This window comes from Dama dama, chromosome 15 (assembly GCF_033118175.1).
Source record: "Dama dama isolate Ldn47 chromosome 15, ASM3311817v1, whole genome shotgun sequence".
In the NCBI taxonomy this organism is placed as follows: domain Eukaryota; kingdom Metazoa; phylum Chordata; class Mammalia; order Artiodactyla; family Cervidae; genus Dama; species Dama dama.
Window position 1 is genome coordinate 52,554,918 of NC_083695.1, and position 19,069 is coordinate 52,573,986.

At 36.1% G+C, this 19,069-nt stretch overlaps 1 protein-coding gene across 1 annotated transcript in view; it reads left to right on the forward strand.

Moving 5' to 3' along the window:
• Positions 1-19,069, forward strand: part of PCDH15 (protocadherin related 15) — a 920,738-nt gene that overhangs the window by 698,005 nt on the left and 203,664 nt on the right. Inside the window, exons 20-21 of the mRNA XM_061162074.1 lie at positions 1,751-2,056; positions 6,503-6,727. Of these exons, the coding sequence (XP_061018057.1) occupies positions 1,751-2,056; positions 6,503-6,727 (531 nt within the window). The remainder of the gene's footprint in view (positions 1-1,750; positions 2,057-6,502; positions 6,728-19,069) is intronic.

Sequence of the window (19,069 nt, forward strand, 5' to 3'; positions counted from 1 at the left end):
CATACCTTGATTTTAGCCAGATGAGACGCTTATTGAACTTCTGTTTTATAGACCTATAAAATAATAAACTTGTGATTTAATGAACTAAGACCTACTGATGTTACCAGATTTTATTTTTCTATTTATTTAAGCAGTGATTTAAGACAAAACAGAGTATTTTTTGTTAGGTTGTTTTTTTGTGGGGGAGTTGACAATATTGTTGTTTGTTTGTTTTCACTAAGATGACCAGCTTGACTAATTTGTCAATAATTTGTAAGACAAATTCTATGAAAGATATAAAAGTGGAAGAAAATACGTGTATGTAAGCTCTTCGACTATTTTATAGTACTTTTCTCCTCTTCAGACATTCCTGCAGTTCCTCATCTGTTCTCAGGCTTCAAACTTCAGAAGTAATGCCTTCCCAGGGACATTTGTGTTTTGATGAATCAGAGGGACAAATTCTGCTGGAAAGTCTGGCATTCATAGGGTGCATGGTTATAAACTTGACTTTCACATCTTGGGCTTTATCATTTCAAACAAGGCAAAAGTGTTCATCAAACCCAACCCACTTGCTTCCCCAGTGTTTGTAAAGGTGGATGTACATCTGCTTATATGCTGTTCAAAATACATCATATTCCATCCCAGGCTGTGTGAATATTAGTTGATTATTGTGTCCCTCGCTCATAATGCAGCCAAGTCTCTTGTTTTCCTTCCTTTCCTTAGCAGCCATTTGGTACATAGTTATGTAACATTTTATGGTTTCTAAGATTTATTCCAATTTGTATGAGGAACAATGAGATAGAGCTATGTAGTACAAAATGCACAGTATTTGATAATGAGATGTCATAATTTCTATTTCAATTGAGTTTTAGATTATATTAATTCTCATAACACTCCTTTGAAGAATAGCCACTCAAAATTTACTTATTTTATTTAATGCAAAGTTATTTAATATAACTTAAAATTTCCAATTGCAAAAGGCTTATTATTGCATCAACAATTCTATTATCATTTAGAGACTGTATTCTAATATTGAAGAGCCCTTTGCAGTTGCTTTACAGTTACTAAACTTTATTCTGTTTGGGGTTTGGAGTATGTTTAGTTTTAAACCTCAGTTGCTTGCATTAATTTATTCTAACATGAATTAATCTCTCAAATTTATTAAGTAGTTTTATGTAGGCATTATACTAAGAATTGAGGCACAGATTTTTATTTCTTTCATAATTCTAAGCAAATTATAATCCATAAGCCACAGTTTTGTCATTTGTAGAATGGAACCAATGATATTTATTCATAAGAACATTAGGAGAATTAAATGCAGTAATCTATATCTATCAATATATGGTGCTTTTATATGTGTTATAGATATATAACATATAGCTTGAATTAAAAAATATAGGATCTTAAGCTATCACTCAATTATGTTTAATTAAAACTTTTTTAAATTTTAGAGTTCAAAATCTATTAAATAAATGATAATACAGGAAAAACTCTGTATTTATGTAATGTGAATTTTCTGTAGTAATGTAATATTGTTATTGCTACTGATACAAATTAATTTTATGCTCATTTAGAATTAAGAGTATCATTAAACTATTACAAATTTATTTTCATGTTCTAGACTTTTGTACTACATTATCATTATCTTTTTACTTTGCTCTCTCTAAAAAAAAAATTTGGTTAGAAATATGCTATAGTTCTTTAACTGTCCCTTCTAAAATATTATAACAGAGAGTACTATGTGAATTCCTCTTGTTTTTCATTTGTTTAGGCAGCAGATCCTGATGCTGGAATCAATGGCCAAGTGCACTACAGCTTGGGTAACTTCAACAATCTTTTTCGCATCACATCCAATGGGAGCATTTACACAGCTGTGAAGCTTAACAGAGAAGTCAGGGACTACTATGAACTTGTTGTTGTGGCAACCGATGGAGCAGTACACCCTCGTCACTCAACTCTTACTCTGGCCATCAAGGTTTTGGATATTGATGATAATAGTCCTGTGTTCACCAATTCAACATACACTGTTGTTGTTGAAGAGAACCTGCCAGCTGGGACCACTTTCCTTCAAATAGAGGTGTGTGGAAGAAGCAATTGTTTCATGAATTCTGTATAAAATTTGGTATTTGTATGGGTCTGCCAGACTTTAGTAAAATGCACACATGCACACATGCAGTTAAATTTCAAATGAATGGTAAGTAAGTTTTAATGTATGTATTACTCAAATATTACATACTGTTTTATCTAACTAGCTTATTTTAGAGAGAGAAGAGAGAAAAGTTACCATTGTAAGAAATTGAATAACACTTCTTAATAGACTTATTATCAATTTACAAAAGTAATGAATGTCAAATATTTATTATAACAATTGACAATACATTAGACTATTTTTAAAAACTTAATAATCTCTCAAATTGTACCTCCGAAGTTACTCAGTATTAAATTTTTATGTGTATTATGTTACATTTATGTTTCTTTTATGTTTCTGCTCACACAAATATCAGATAAACTATTTACACACATGTCTAAATATATATGTATCCAGGTATGTACATATATACACATGTATTGTTGCCGTTTAGTCACTAAGTCATGTCTGACTTTTTGTGACCCCATGGACTATAGCCTGCCAGGCTCCTCTATTTATGAGATTTCTCACACAAGAATACTGGAGTAGGTTGCTATTTCCTTCTCCAGGAATTCTTCCCAACCCAGGGATTGAACCCTTGTCTCTTTATTGACAGATATATTCTTTACCACTTAGCCACCTGGGAAGCCCATATACATGCATCAGTTCAGTTCAGTTCAGTTCAGTTGCTCAGTTGTGTCCGACTCTTTACGACCCCATGAATCGCAGCACTCCAGGCCTCCCTGTCCATCACCAACTCCTGGAGTTTACTCAAACACATGTCCATCGGGTCAGTGATGCCATCCAGCCATCTCATCCTCTGTCATCCCCTTCTCCTCCTGCCCCCAATCACTCCCAGCATCAGGGTCTTTTCCAATGAGTCAACTCTTTGCATGAGGTGGCCAAAGTATTGGAGTTTCAGCTTCAGCATCAGTCCTTCCAAAGAACACCCAGGACTGATCTGCTTTAAGATGGACTGATTGGATCTCCTTGCAGTCCAAGGGACTCTCAAGAGTCTTCTCCAACACCACAGTTCAAAAGCATCAATTTTTCGGCACTCAGCTTTCTTCACAGTCCAAGTCTCACATCCAAACATGACCACTGGAAAAACCATAGCCTTGACTAGACAGACCTTTGTTGGCAAAGTAATGTCTCTGCTTTTTAATATGCTATCTAGGTTGGTCATAACTTTCCTTCCAAGGAGTAAGTGTCTTTTAATTTCATAGCTGCAATCACCATCTGCAGTGATTTTGGAGCCCCCCCAAAATAAAGTCTACCACTGTTTCCTCATCTATTTGCCATGAAGTGATGGGACTGGATGCCATGATCTTAGTTTTCTGAATGTTCAGCTTTAAGCCAACTTTTTCACTCTCCTCTTTCACTTTCATCAAGAGGCTTTTTAGTTCCTCTTCACTTTCTGCCATAAGGGTGGTGTCATCTGCATATTTGAGGTTATTGATGTTTCTCCCGGCAATCCTGATTCCAGCTTGTGCTTCTTCCAGCCCAGCATTTCTCATGATGTACTCTGCATATAAGTTAACTAAGCAGGGTGACAATATACAGCCTTGACATACTCATTTTCTTATTTGGAACCAGTCTGTTGTTCCATATCCAGTTCAACTGTTGCTTCCTGACCTGCATATAGGTTTCTCAAGAGGCAAGTCAGATGGTCTGGTATGCACATCTCTTTCGTACACATATACAAATGTATAGAATCACCCTGTATCTTACAGAAATAGATTGCTATACTTACTATTTTGTAATATTTGTTCACTTTCTATACATAACTGGCATACTTCCAGAAGTCTATTTCTCCTTTTTATTAGTGTCTTTATATCTAAACTTCTTTCTTTTAGTTCTCAAATTATTACCAGAAACTCTGGATATTCAGATTCAGTAAATTAGATTAGCCTAGAAATCTCCATTTAATTACCAACCCTTTAATTCTGACATAGGTGTTCTATAAAGTATATTTTAGAAGAAAAATATATAGCTCTTTCTCAACCTGCAATCTACAACTTGAATTTTGTTAGCATGGATTTTAAGAGCTTGTGTTTTTCTATTATTCAATTTGATATATGTTTACTTAGTTCAGTTCAGTTCAGTCGCTCAGTCATGCCCGACTCTGTGCGACCCCATGAACTGTAGCCTGCCAGGCTCTGCAGTCCATGGGATTCTCCAGGCAAGAATACAGGAGTGGGTTGCCATTCCCTCCTCCAGGGGATCTTCCTAACCCAGGGACTGAACCGGCATTTCTTATGTCTTCCACATTGGCAGGTGGGTTCTCTACCACTAGCGCCATCTGGGAAGACACAGTACTAAATCTATAAAAGGCAGATGCTGACCAGGGAGAAGGCTATTATTTCTCCATTTATTCCCCTAGTCATTCAGTCAACAAATTTACTGGATGCCAAGTCCTCTGCTAGAGGCCAAGGATTCAAAGATCAACAAGATTTCTTGCCTTCATTGAATTTTCAGTCTGGTGTAGCAAGCAGACTAGTAACTGGTAATTAACACAGAAGTCCTCAATACAAGGAGCCTGGGAGATCATAGGTGGAACTCTTAACATAATCTTGAGAACAAAGAGAATGTTTCCTAGGGAAAACTTATTTCTAAATTGTGAACTGAGGGACAAATAAGAGTTGTTCAAGGGGGAAAAAGAATATTCAAGGCAGTGGAAAAACCCACTCAAAATCCTGGAGGCGAGGAAAGCCCCTCACTGAGGGGCTAAAGGGCTAGAAAATATATGTGTCCTCACCATGTTAAGAAGATTGGAGTTGATCCAAAATGAAATGGAAAAGAAGAGTTTTTTAGGTAGGAAGGTGACATCATAAAATCTGTGCTTTAACAGTATCATTCCCATTGTGATGTTGATAATTGCTTGGAGGGGGGGCCAAGACTGAAGTTCACAGAGGTGTTTGCTTTACTGCATACACGTTCTAGCAAAACCTGACCTTCCCCATTCCATCTTTGCTCCATTCCATTTCCTACCAGTGTAGGAATTTCTAATCTCTACTACTGAATGAAAAAATCATCTATAAAGTTTCCATTGAAACCTGCTTTTTCAGTTGTTTTTGTTTGTTTGTTCTGTCTTTGTGTGTGTATGTGTGTGTGTGTGTGTGTGTGTGTGTGTGTGTGTGTTGTTTTTATGACTGGGAAATTATTTTTTTGAAATGAGAATTAAAAAAATATATTGGAATGTAGTTGATTTACAATGGTGTGTTAGTTTCTGCTATACAGTAAAGGGAATCAGTTATACATACACTTATATCCAACTCCTTCTCTGATTCTTTCCCCATGTAGGTGATTACAGATATTGAGAAGAATTCCCAGTGCTATGCAATAGGTCCTTATTAGTTATTTATTTTATATATAGTAGTGTTTATATGTCAACCCCAATCTCCCAATTTATCCCTTCCCATCCTTTGCCAACTGGTAACAACTCAACTGTATGTTTGTTTTCTATATCCATGATTCTATTTCTGTTTTGTAAATAAGTTCAATTGTACCATTTTTTTTTAAATTCCACATATAAGAAATATATGATATTTGTCTTTCTCTAACTCACTTCACTCAGCATGACAATCTCTAGGTCCATACACATTTCTCTTTTATTTTGGCATTTTCTTTGAGAACCCCCTATCTGGAGGGTAGGTATTTTGTCTTTATTCATCTTGTGAAATATTTAGGATATTATTTTTCATTGTTATACAATCAGCAGAAAATAATAATCATTTACAATGATATTTCCTTTTTGCTCTTTTTAATTTTTTTAACTTTAAACTTTTTATTTTGTATTGGGATATAGCTGATTAACAATGTTGTGGTAATTTCCGGTGAACAGCAGAAGGACTCAGCCATAAATATATATGCATCCACCCTCCCCAAACCCCCCTCCCATCAAGGCTGGGCACATAACTCTGAGCAGAGTTCCATGTGCTATACAATAGGTCTTCGTTGGTTATCCATATTAAATATAACTGTGTATTTGACCTTCCCAAAGTCCCTGACTACCCCTTCCCCATGGCAACCATAAGTTCACTTTCTAAGTCTGTGAGTCTCTTTCTGTTTTGTAAGTTCATTTGTATCATTTCTGTTTAGATTTCACATATAAGGGATGGCAATATTTCTTTACTGTGGTATGATTCTTTTCGTCAGTGATAGTTCAAATAATATAGATATAGTAACAAGAGCAACAATGACAAAATCTCGAGTCTCTGTCTTTGACTTGATCTCTTTCTTTCTCTCCCTGTCCCTCTATGTGGTAAATTACTTTAAGAAATACTTCTCTCTGAAACATGTTCTAGGTACTGACACATGAGCTCCATCAGTCCTGCATTTCTTTGTTTTGAAAATGGCAGTGATATAACCATTCTTCTTCTTAACGTGTTACAGGCCAAAGATGTTGACCTTGGAGCAAATGTGTCTTATCGGATAAGAAGTCCAGAAGTGAAGCACTTTTTTGCACTACATCCATTTACAGGAGAACTCTCCCTTTTAAGGAGTTTGGACTATGAGTCATTTCCAGACCAGGAAGCAAGTATCACTTTTCTAGTGGAGGCCTTTGATATTTATGGAACAATGCCGCCTGGTATTGCTACTGTCACAGTGATAGTAAAGGTAAGGAATATAGATGACTTCTGGCTGCTTACTTTGTTTTCTCTACCTGTAGCTTCTGTTTTTTGTTTTTTTTGTTTTTTTTTTAATCCATATTGTAGTATAATATCTGGGGGCAGCAATCCATAATTATAAATGGTACCAAAGCCAGAATATAAATTTTTAAATGTAAAGTGTTAACAAAGACCTGAGAAATAACTGAACTAGTTAACTATTTATAAAAGATAAATTTGAAAAAAAACACTAGATAAGAGTTCAAATACTGTTGCTCCCTGGGTCCGCCATTAGCCCTGTGACTTCAATCAAGTCATAATTTCTCTAGATTACACAATAGTCCAAATCCCATAGCACCAGAGGTAATAACTTCTTCCAAACCCTTCAACTTAAAATAATAAATAAAAAGAGTAAGAGGTCTAAGGCTCTCAGAGCTAGTTTGTTTAGCTTAGTTTGGAAACCAAGATTCTGCAGTGAAATAAGCTTTGGAATCAGATGGAACTGGGGTTAATTTATGGCTCAACTCTTTTCAAGTTCTATGACCTTGGGAACTCTCTTAGACTCTCTAGGTTTACCATCTCATTTAATCAAATACCCTGTACCAACTGATTGCCTGGAAGGATACGTCATCCTCAACCTTTAGGGTTTCTTGTGATTTTTAAAGTATAGGTTTAAAATAAGACATGAGGAAAGATTTATTATTTCTCAAATATTAGTGTATATAGAGGTCATCTGAACTAAGTAGTAAACTTTCAGGTCCCTCTGCTCCTTCCCAGAACAACGCCTTTCGCAGAAGAGCATCTGAGGTATCAGTATATTTGAAGAGTACATAGATGATTCTTACACAGGTTGTGTATTAGATGTTGAAAAACGTACTTCAGTTGCAAATATACACACAAATGTTCCTCAAATTGCTTTACTAAAAGTGTTAGCACTTAAAAATGACTTCAATGTTAAAAAAAAAAAAATGACTTCAAATGACTTTTTTATCTTTGATGACATAAAAAAAGTGCTTTTATAAACATGTTATGTATCTTTTTTTGCTCGGGGAAGAATGTACATATTTGAAACTACTATCTTCACTTATTTTCTCTGGTTAACTCTCTCAAGTTAGATGTGATTGATAATGGAGAGTTATAATCCCTCATAAACTCTAGCTTGGTTGCTGTAATTTCAGTTTAGATACATTTGCTTGTATTTTTTTTTTTTTTTTATAGAAGTCTTTGGTGTCAAAATGAGTCCAAAACTATCATCTGGGCAAGCAGGATGTGCACTCAATAAGCCTCATTCTCTATTTGAGACTCACGTCTCTTAAAATGTCTTCCACATTCTCTGACCACCCCTTTATTTTAATACATGGGATTCACTCAAGGAGTCAAAATCAGAAGGTGGGAATTGTTGCTCACTGATGGGCTCTTCTTTCTTCAGAAACAGAAGAGTATTGATCTAATTTTTATTGCCTCAGTTGCTCTCTTATTTAGAGAAGGCAAACAATTTCATTGGTTAAGACTTCCTTACTTATTCAGAGTTACTTCTGGAGAATTGTACATTGAAAACAAAACAATATTTAATTCTAGACATTTTTCAGTGACACTTTGTTTTCTTATTCAAGGTTATTTAAGCATGATAAAGTTTGTTGAACATTTCCCCAAATTCAGACTGACATGTGCTTTCCTTTCACCTAATCGCTCAGGATAATATTATCACAAAGAGAATTTTAAAACTGTATTGCATACTATTGGGATCCATAAAAGTATCATGCTTGTTTGTCTTGAAGGGAAGAGTGAAGTATATTTCTCATTTCTCAACAAATATAAATCTTTCCCAAGCTTGCAAATTTTCTGCTATCAGTCTGTTTACTTGCAGTACTGACAAGCTATTTAGCTGATAACATAATTGCATGGTATTTGCCAAGAGATATTTCTACACAAAATAGTTACCATGGGGAAACCATCTTGAAGACATCTCTGAAAATGAGCAAAAACATAATTTCTTTTGTAAAGAGAGGGGGAAAAAAGAAAGATTCAGTATTTAATATCTAATCCATCAAATTTGTTTAAGATTGGAGTGATAATGGGAAAAAATAAATATTTATTTCAAAGGAAAAATATTTTCACAATAGAAGGAAAATTGAATTTTATCACAGACACCTGCAAAGAGCTTTCTTACTGTCAAATTTCAAGGATCCAAAACAAAACTAATTATGATCATTTGAACAATATGTATATTTGTTACAAAGGCTTTGCAGAATATTGCTGAAACAAGGTCTTTTGGTTGTATATATATATATTGAATAAGAATTGAATCTGTGATCATAGTGAATTACAGGATATGTGTAAATACCTGAAAATTCTAAATAATTTTAAACATAAAATCCAGAGAAAAGCATGCCCTTATAAACTGAGTTATAATAATATAACATAGAAAATACATAGAAATAAAAGATCTGTTTTCTATAGTAAGCCAAAAGCTGAATACAAGCCGTAAAGTTTGAAATACTTAAATGTATATACAATTCTGGGTAGCATTAAAAGGAATTTAAAGAACTTGTCCAGGATAAACAGATGACTTAAGTCATGTACTGATTGTAGTTTTAGATAGAATGTCTTGCACACAAGTAGAAGAGAGAGTGAAGGAGATTCTCCTATGAAGGAAGGGGACTGTATTCACCCCTGGTGTGTTTACCTATAAAGGAGGGTACAGGTATGGGAGTAGGCAGGAACAGATGGAAGGACCAGAAATGAATGTCCATCTACAAGGGCTGAAGTTATTAGGAAATTCAGTGAATCTTGGAATATAAAGCTAGCATGTTCATGTTTCAGAGTGATTTCTTCCTCTGAGAAGGAAAGAAATGTTCCTATCCCAAAATAATATAGGAAAGAGGATAGATAGAAACCCAATGCCCAGTACAAAGGTCAGTCAGTTAGTTTAGTTCAGTCGCTCAGTTGTGTCTGACTCTTTGCGACCCCATGAATCGCAGCACTCCAGGCCTCCCTGTCCATCACCAACTCCCAGAGTTTACTCAAACACATGTCCCTTGAGTCGGTGATGCCATCCAGCCATCTCATCCTCTGTCATCCCCTTCTCCTCCTGCCCCCAATCCCTCCTAGCATCAGGGTCTTTTCCAATGAGTCAGCTCATCGCATGAGGTGGCCAAAGTATTGGAGTTTCAGCTTCAGCATCAGTCCTTCCAATGAACACCCAGGACTGATCTGCTTTAGGATGGACTGATTGGATCTCCTTGCAGTTCAAGGGACTCTCAAGAGTCTTCTCCAACACCACAGTTCAAAAGCATCAGTTTTTCGGCACCCAGCCTTCTTCACAGTCCAAAGGTGGCATTTGCTAAATCATGGACACCTGACAGGCAATGAATTGCCGCTGATATTCTATGGCGACAGTATTAATAGAGTCCTTGTTTTGATTTGGTCAAAAGAGCTGTGACATGAGGGACCAGGAAGTAGTTCAGGATTCAAACAAATCAGAAACTCTAAACATTTTAGTGTTTACAACCTCTTTCCTTATGTTGCTCTGGAGTGAGGAGATTGAGTAAAAGACAACTTCAATGGACCAGTGTTGTCTAATAGATTGATTTTCAGATGGCTCCAAAGCTTTGTTCATAGTGATTCTAGTGGAGGTGATGGAATCCCTGCTGAGCTATTTCAAATCCTAAGATATGATGCTGTGAAAGTGATGCACTCCATATGCCAGCAAATTTGGAAAATCAGCAGTGGTCACAGGACTGGAAAAGGTAAGTTTTCAAGCCAATCTCAAAGAAAGGCAATGCCAAAGAATGTTCAAACCACCACACAACTGCACTCATCTCACATGCTAGCAAAGTAATACTCAAAATCCTCCAAGCTAGGTTTCAACAATATGTGAACTGAGAAATTCCAGATGTTCAAGTTGGATTTAGAAAAGGCAGAGGAACCAGAAATCAAATTGCCAACATCCGTTGGATCACAGAAAAAAACAGGGTAATTCCAGGAAAACATCTACTTCTGCTTCATTGACTATGCTAAAACCTTTGACTATGTGGATCACAACAAATTGTGGAAAATTCCTAAAGAGATGGGAATAGCAGACCACCTTACCTGCCTCCTGAGAAATCTGGATGCTTGTTAAGAAGCAACAGTTAGAACCAGACATGGAACAACAGACTGGATCAAAACTGGGAAAGGTGTACATCAAGGCTGTATATACCACTCTGCTTATTTAATTTACATGTAGAGTACATCATGTGAAATGCCAGGTTGGATGAAACATAATCTGAAATCAAGATTGCCAGGAGAAATATCAATAACCTCAGATACACAGATGACACAACCCTCATGGCAGCAAGTGAAGAGGAACTAAAGAGCCTTCTGATGAAAGTGAAAGAGCAGAGTGAAAAAGCTGGCTTAAAACTCAACATTCAAAAAACTAATATCATGACATCTGATCCCATCATTTCATGGCAAATAAATGTAGAAACAATGGGAACAGTAACAGACTTTATTTTCTTGGGCTCCAAAATCACTGCAGACGGTGACTTCAGCCATGAGATTAAAAGATGCTTGCTCCTTGGAAGAAAAGCTATGACCAACCAGACAGCATATTAAAAAGCAGAGACATTACTTTGCTTAAAAAGGTCTGTCTAGTCAAAGCTATGATTTTTCCAGTAGTTATGTATGGATGTGAGAGTTGGACTATAAAGAAAACTGAGCACTGAAGAATTGAACTGCAGTGTTGAACTGTAGTGTTGGAGAAGACTCTTGAGAGTCCCTTGGACTTCAGGGAGATTAAATCAGTCACCCCTAAAGGAAATCAGTCCTGAATATTCACTGGAAGGACTGACGCTGAAGCTGAAGCTCCAGGACTTTGGCTACCTCATGCGAAGAACTGACTCGTTGAAAAAGACCCTGATACTGGGAAAGATTGAAGGCAGGAGAAGGGGATGATAGAGGATGAAATGGTTGGATGGCATCACTGACTCAATGGACATGAGTTTGAGCAAGCTCCTGGAGATTGTGGTGGACAAGGAAGCCTGGCATGCTGCAGTCCATGGGGTCGCAAAGAGTAGGATACGAATGAGCAACTGAACCGACTGACAGGTGGCGCTCGAGGGTAAGGAATCTACCTGCCAATGCAGGAGATGCAAGAGATGCTGATTTGGGGCTATCTCTTGGAGTAGGAAATGCAACCTACTCCAGTATTCTTGTCTGGAAAATTCCATGGACAGAGGAGCCTGGCAGGCTACAGTCCAGGGTGTCACAGAATCAGACACAGCCAAGCACAGCACAGCACATAATTGATTTGCAGCATTGTTAATTTTGGGTTGCAATTATATATATATATATTTTTTCTAAATTATAATTTCTAAATTCATTATAGATTATTATAAGATACCAAATATAGTCCCTATACTATACAGTAAATATTTGTTTTTTATCTGTTTTATGTACAGTGGTGTGTATCTGTTAATTTTATGCTTCTAATTTATCCTTCTTCCTGCCTCCTGACTGGTCATTATTTTTTATGACTTTCTACTGTTCCTCTTGAGATTGGTTAGCCTGGAGAAAATACCCATTTAAGGACCATTACCTTCAAATGTTACCCTCTGTTCTATTCTATACTATCAGATTCTTAATAGTATATTCTTTCTAATATATATGCACCTCCATGTTTAAAGAATATGAATACGTCAAAAAGGGTGTGTCATGGGACTGAATCAGATAATTTCTTAAACCATCTGTCTATTCTGCTGTTGTACAGATATAAAACTAAGATGTAATATATTTCTACTAAAAAACAAAATCAGAGGAAACAAAAATTCTACAAGCCTGGAGACAAAAATAGTATCTTAAATAGTAATAATTCCTCTATCTATGACTCTCATGGCTTCCCAAAAGTCACCCATTGATTTCTGGGACTCCTGAGAAAATGCTTTACTTACATACACAATTGAGTAATTTTACCCTTTAGTGTTTATCACATTCTTCCCTGGCTGCCAAGGCAAATGAGACCAGGCTTGCTACTGCCACGCATCTCCCAGTGCGGGTAACACACGCTGATAAGCCTTGTCTATACTAGTTACTGCTAAGCAATGTCACCATTTTCCAATTCCATCATCTGCTGCTATCTCTACCCTGATGAATTGCCTGCTACATACTGGGAGCAGGGACACTCCTGATATGCGAAATCCTCAACACATATTACTACTCTGAAAACTTTAATTCACCAAAGTCATATGGTACTCCAAACACTAATAATTTGTGCCTTCAATATATTGTCTTCACCGTCTTTCATGATCTATTTTATAGAGCACTAGCCCCTCGAGATGGTGTCTTGAGGGGTGTCTGGGTGTCTCATATACAAAGAATAACACAGACAAATTAGTTTGGGAAACACCAGTATGTGTAAAAATAAATGTTTCTGTACTGTAGGTCTTTGTATAGGGGACTTGAGTATTAATATACTAGCGTATGTTGCGAATATCAAGAAAATAAAATGTAATTTCCCACAATCTATCACTGCATTTCTCTTAATTTGTAAAGTTTCTGATAGAACTAATTTTCCAAAGAATGCAGTTTAGGAAAAAATTTATTAGGTTTTAGTGAAAACAACTATTTGTGGGGTTAAACACTGAAAAAGTTGTTATTTAAAATATACAAATAAAACTGCTACAACTCTTTAAAAAAAAAGGCTTTATAAATAAACTTTAAAAATTATCTTCAGGGAGATAGATTCGAATTATGCAATGTTTAGAAGCTTGCCAGATTGCCAAGATAAAAGTATAGTAACTAGTTAGAAGAGTTCTTAAAACTGTAAAATATTTTTGGAAAGAGATGTTTAAAATTTTATGTGTGGAATTTTAATGAAAATCCTACTCAAGTCATTTTATATATACTTTTCTGATGACTTTGCCAGTTCCCCTTTTTCTCACCTCCAAGTATCAGAATGATGTCTTTAGAATTTGACGTGAGAAGAAAAATGTGAGGAAGTGTTAGTCGCTCAGTCATGTCTGACTGTGCTCCTCTGTCCATGGGATTCCCCAGGCAACTACTGGAGTGGGTTGCCATCCTCTCCTCCAGGGGATCTGCCCAACCCACGGGATCAAACCTGGGTCTCTTGCATTGCAGGCAAATTCTTTACCATCTGAGCTGCCAGGGAAACTCAGGATCTGGCATACCAGAATTAAATATTAGGTCTATCTTTTATTATCTGGATAATTATGAACAACTTAATTTCTCTAAGCTTCAGCTCCTTATTATAAATTAGAAATAATAATAATAACTAACATATATTTTAGACAAACTAATTGAAATGATAAAATTTAACATATTTAACATAATGTCTGATATACAGTGAAAAATAAACCATACATACATGCATACACATATGTAATTATGATGTAGTTTTTAGAAAGTCTGAGACAGGGTGGTATGATTAGAATCTTCTCATAGATTCAAGCTCAGAATAGATACATATTCTCCCAATTGGTTTGCCTTGGAAATGAACTGAGATCATTCTGTCGTTTTTGAGATTGTACCCAAGTACTGCATTTTGGAATTTTTTGTTGACCATGAGGGCTACTCCACTTCTTCTAAGGAATCCTTGCCCACAGTAGTAGACATAATGGTCATCTGAATCAAATTCACCCATTCCCGTCCATTTTAGTTCACTGATTCCTAAAATGTCAGTGTTCACTCTTACTGTCTCCTGTTTGATCACATCCAATTTACCTTGATTCATGGACCTAACATTCCAGGTTCCTATGCAGTATTGTTCTTTACAGCATCGGACTTTACTTTCACCACCAGACACATCCACAACTGAGTGTTGTTTCTGCTTTGGCTCAGCCTCTTCATTCCTTCTGAAGCTATTTCTCCAGTCCTCCCCAGTGGCATATTGGACACCTACTGACCTAGGAAGTTCATCTTTTAGTGTCATATCTTTTTGCCTATTCATACTATTCATGGGTTTCGCAAGGCAAGAATACTGAATATACATGCTTATACTTTGGCCACTAGATGCAAAGAGACCCTGGATGGGAAAGACCCTAATGCTGGGAAAGATTGAGGGCAGGAGGAGAAGAGGGTGGCAGAAGATGAGATGGTTGGATGGCATTGACTCAGTGAACATGAGTTTGAACTAACTCTGGGAGATAGTGAAAAACAGGGAAGCCTGGCATGCTGTAGTCCACGGGGTCGCAAAGAGTCGAACACAACTTAGTGACCAAAAAACAACTCTCAGTTGACCAGTGTCATGACTTGGAAAAAATTCCAGAAACTTATCAACTGCCTCCCCCTACATTATCATTCCAGTTCAGAGAAATTAGATGGGGAGTGGAATTTTATATTAAATTAGTGGCTTGTCAACATTGCACAGTTATTATCAATCTTGATAGACTGTTTTACCTGCCAACGTGCATAAGTAATGAGACAGTTGTTATCAAGTTGTTATCAAGATTGATAACCATCAATCTTGAAAGACTGTTTTACCTGCCAACGTGCATAAGTAATGAGAAAGTTGCTCAGATAACAGGAATACATCCTATGTGAAACTTAAACTCCTTCATATGTTTTCCCATCACATCCTTATACTTCCTCCTTCATAGCATTCATCACACTTGATAATACTTATTTATTTGCTTTCCGCACTAAATTATAAGCTCAGTACCAGCAGGCACTTTATCTTTCTTGGTAGCAACCGTATCTCCAGCATCTAATGTACTACCTAATACAGGGGAGCTCCATCAATATTTGTGATACTGAGAACTATAGTGTACACTTTGCTTTTCGTGGCAAGTGTACCATTGATTACCTTATATTGGGAATAACTATCACCCAAGATTCTAGAAAAGCTTCAAACTTAAAAAGAAAAGCAAAACAAAACAATTTTAGGCAGCTAACAAAGAAACTTCCAGTACAGGTTTTTATCCCCCCTCCCCCAACCTCGCCAAAACTGGTTGAGATAAGTTTGTGACTTGTGTTTAAGAGAACCCCATGCAAAATAGAAAAGGAAAGATGTGTTTGTTTGGAGATGGGGCCTTTTTGACCTTATGTGACAGAATCAAAGAAGGGAGAGGAGTCAGAAAAAAACAAAGAAACCAAGGGAGAAGAAAATGCAGAAGGCATATAATGTAAGAAACAGCAAAGGAACAACAAAGAGAGTGTGTCTGGTACTGGGAAACAGAACTAGTAACAGGCAAAGGGAAAAAACCGACTGTGGCCTCTGCCAAGGAAGAGGAGGCATCAGGTCCATAAGCCTTAAGGGATTTCAGAGGCAAGGTAGCCGACGGTTCTAGTGCTAATGCTAGACCGTGATGGAGGACTAACAGAAGCCATTCCACCCGCTGGCACATACCACATCACCACCTGATCTCATTACAGAGTGTGCATAAGAGTTTGAGATGAGGGCTGGCATTCTCTATATTATCATCATTTAACAAAAATGATGGAAGTATCACTGGTTAGTACTCTTCTATCAAGTCCAAGCCTCTCATCTAGAAGAATTTTTAACCCATGATTCCAGACATCAAAAATTGTATCATCTCTCTTGTTTTTAAAAAGAGAACCTGCCATTAATTTGTAAGCTCACCAGCAATTTCTTATGCTCCTGTTATACTCATTAGAAAAGGTTGCTTAAAATCTACTCTGCTTTGGTCTGCCAAAGCAGAAATGGCTTCTGTGATTATTTTAACTTGAATTTAGAAAATAAATAAACATATTTTCTTCCTCTTAGATAGCTGTACATTCAGGTGCAGTTTCAGTTGCTTGATATGTGGGAGCTAATTATGCTAACTCATACAGCTATTTTTTTTCTAAGAAGATCAAGGCTCCTTTCCAGTTGAGAACCATGGTAACATTCAGAATACTCTTTAAAAACATGAAAAGAAATTTTTTGTTCAGAACAACAAAAATTATAATCACAGAAAGCAAACTGTTATAGGTCTTGATAAATTGCTAACGAGGACAGAAAAGGAAATTTTCTTTTTGCCAATCATGCCCTCTAGTGGAATGATTGACAACAGAAAAGAACTTGCTTTTGGAGAGTGGAGCTTATCCTTAATTTTCTGCATAGTAGAGCATTTGTACAGAGGCAGATTTATATACATTTTTCTTCAAACATCCCTAGAGCATAAATATAATGAACTATTGATTATGCTATTTGGCATTGTGCATTTCAATAAATTCTCTCATTTGAAATAATGCATTGTGCAAGAACTGTGTGCACTGGCTACATAGTTTAGCCATGGTGAAGGATTGTAACCTCAAAACATGTACAGCATGCCGGAAAAAAGATATACAGCTACAGTGACAGCATTGATTTATTCTCCATCCTGTCAATGGCAAGCAGATAAAGGAGGGATACCAATTTACAAACTTAGGTGTCTGTATAATCAGTTTATGAAGCCAGATTATAAAAATGTCCACTGTGTGTTCAGTTAGGAGGTGAGTGACCTGGTGACTATTTTCCAAGACAACAAAAAAGAAAAAGATGTTACTGTACTCAGCACTGTTAGCAGCTGTATTGACATAATTGAGAAAAAACATTTTTTTCTCCCTGTAACAGTCAAATTAATCTAAAACATACCTGTAACATTAAGATTTTTAATATCCCCTTGGAGAATAAAGGAGAAGAAAATTCATAGGAACGGACTAAGTTTATGTGATTTGGGAAACTCACGTACAGAAAAATCACAAAGTTGGATTCCTTTTCTAACCTTCAGAAACTATGATTTAGGGGGCACAAGAGGAGTTCCACCCCTTTGGTTATAAGATTCACTCATTAAAATAGCACTCTTGAAAATAGCAGGAAGAAATGTGCATGCAAAAGTTTTATATATTTACCCCATGCCTGGAACCTAAAGATCAATACCTTCCACTGTCCTCATTATAGAGAAAAAACATCCTAGGTTTATTTACTTGTTCAGATTCTAAAGCTCATCATATATAAAGGAAGTCTTCTTCATTGTAGAGGTTGTGAATACTGCATGTCAAAACAGGTAAATGATGTACTTTTTGAAAATTTCTATCTTGCTTATAGTTCAACATCTCCAACTTTTATGAGAGTCTGCAGGGTTTTTCAGATATACAACTCAGATGTTAGCTCTACTGTGAAAAGCAAGCTCAATTTGATTGCAGTTGTTTATTATCCAATTATCCTGGCCTCTTTGCAAAAAAGGGTGTTTATAATCAGCTGATTTGTATATTTCCAGTTTACATTGTGGAAAAAAATTTTGTTTCAGAACAAACACCAAAGACTGCATAGAAAAATCAAGTGACAAAAGGATGACCTGGGGAATAAAATAACTAACAAATTTAGTTTTGAGCTCAAACGTGTTTGAGCCAGAGTATCCAAAACAATGCAGGGTATGATAATAATTTTTTTAAAGTAAATTTGAGAAAGATAAATCCTCCAGGTTAATAAGCATTATTTTTAAGAAAAAAGGATTTGCAATTTTCCATAAAACCCTAAATTTTTGAGAAAAAAATGACCTGGCTCTCAAGAGACCAGATTAACTTGTGGTTTTGCCAAACCAGTAGATTGGTTTGGCAGATGTCACTATGCTATCTTCAGAATCAGTAATTTTACCTGCCAAATGGTAGTTAAGTGACAAATTCAAGAACATCTTTTTAAGAACATCTTTTTTTTTTTTTTTGAGTCACCTCAGTATCCCCAGTGCCTAGCATTGGGTCATAAAAATGGGAGGAACATCATAAATGTCATTTAATGAATAAACATGAATAACTCATATCACTGAATTGTGAAAATTTAAAAGATACATATAAATCACTTTGAAAAAATCTTTAAATAAATTAACATGATTTCTGACTAAGAACATCTAATCCTATATGTCATTGTAGTGTGCTATAGGGAAAACATCTTTTAATCATTTTATGTTTGTAACAATGTAAAATGGCATCAAAGGATATCTCACAATTTGCATTTGAAATGCTCTAATCATCCTATTATGCTAAATACATAAAGAATTTGCAATTGCAATGGAAACATCAAAGACCCTTTTTTAAAAGCAACAACAAAACAATATATATACATATATATATGTATATATATGCCATGTTCTACACCTCTCTCACAGAAGGGTATTTTTTATGAAATGTGTTCCTACTTTTCAAAGTTCAAAACTACATCATACCATTAGAAGCATCTTTAGAGAAAATTTCAAGTGTCATTACAATATCTGAAAGCTTTTTCTGGAGGCACATGGATTGTCAGACAGGCTGTTTATTTGAGTGGGATGGGCTTTGATAGAATGGGGTAGGCATCATACTCCTCAATATTGTATAGGGACTCTAGGAGTTTCCTCTGGTGTGCCGTTCTGAAGTGAGGGTAATGGAAGTGAGA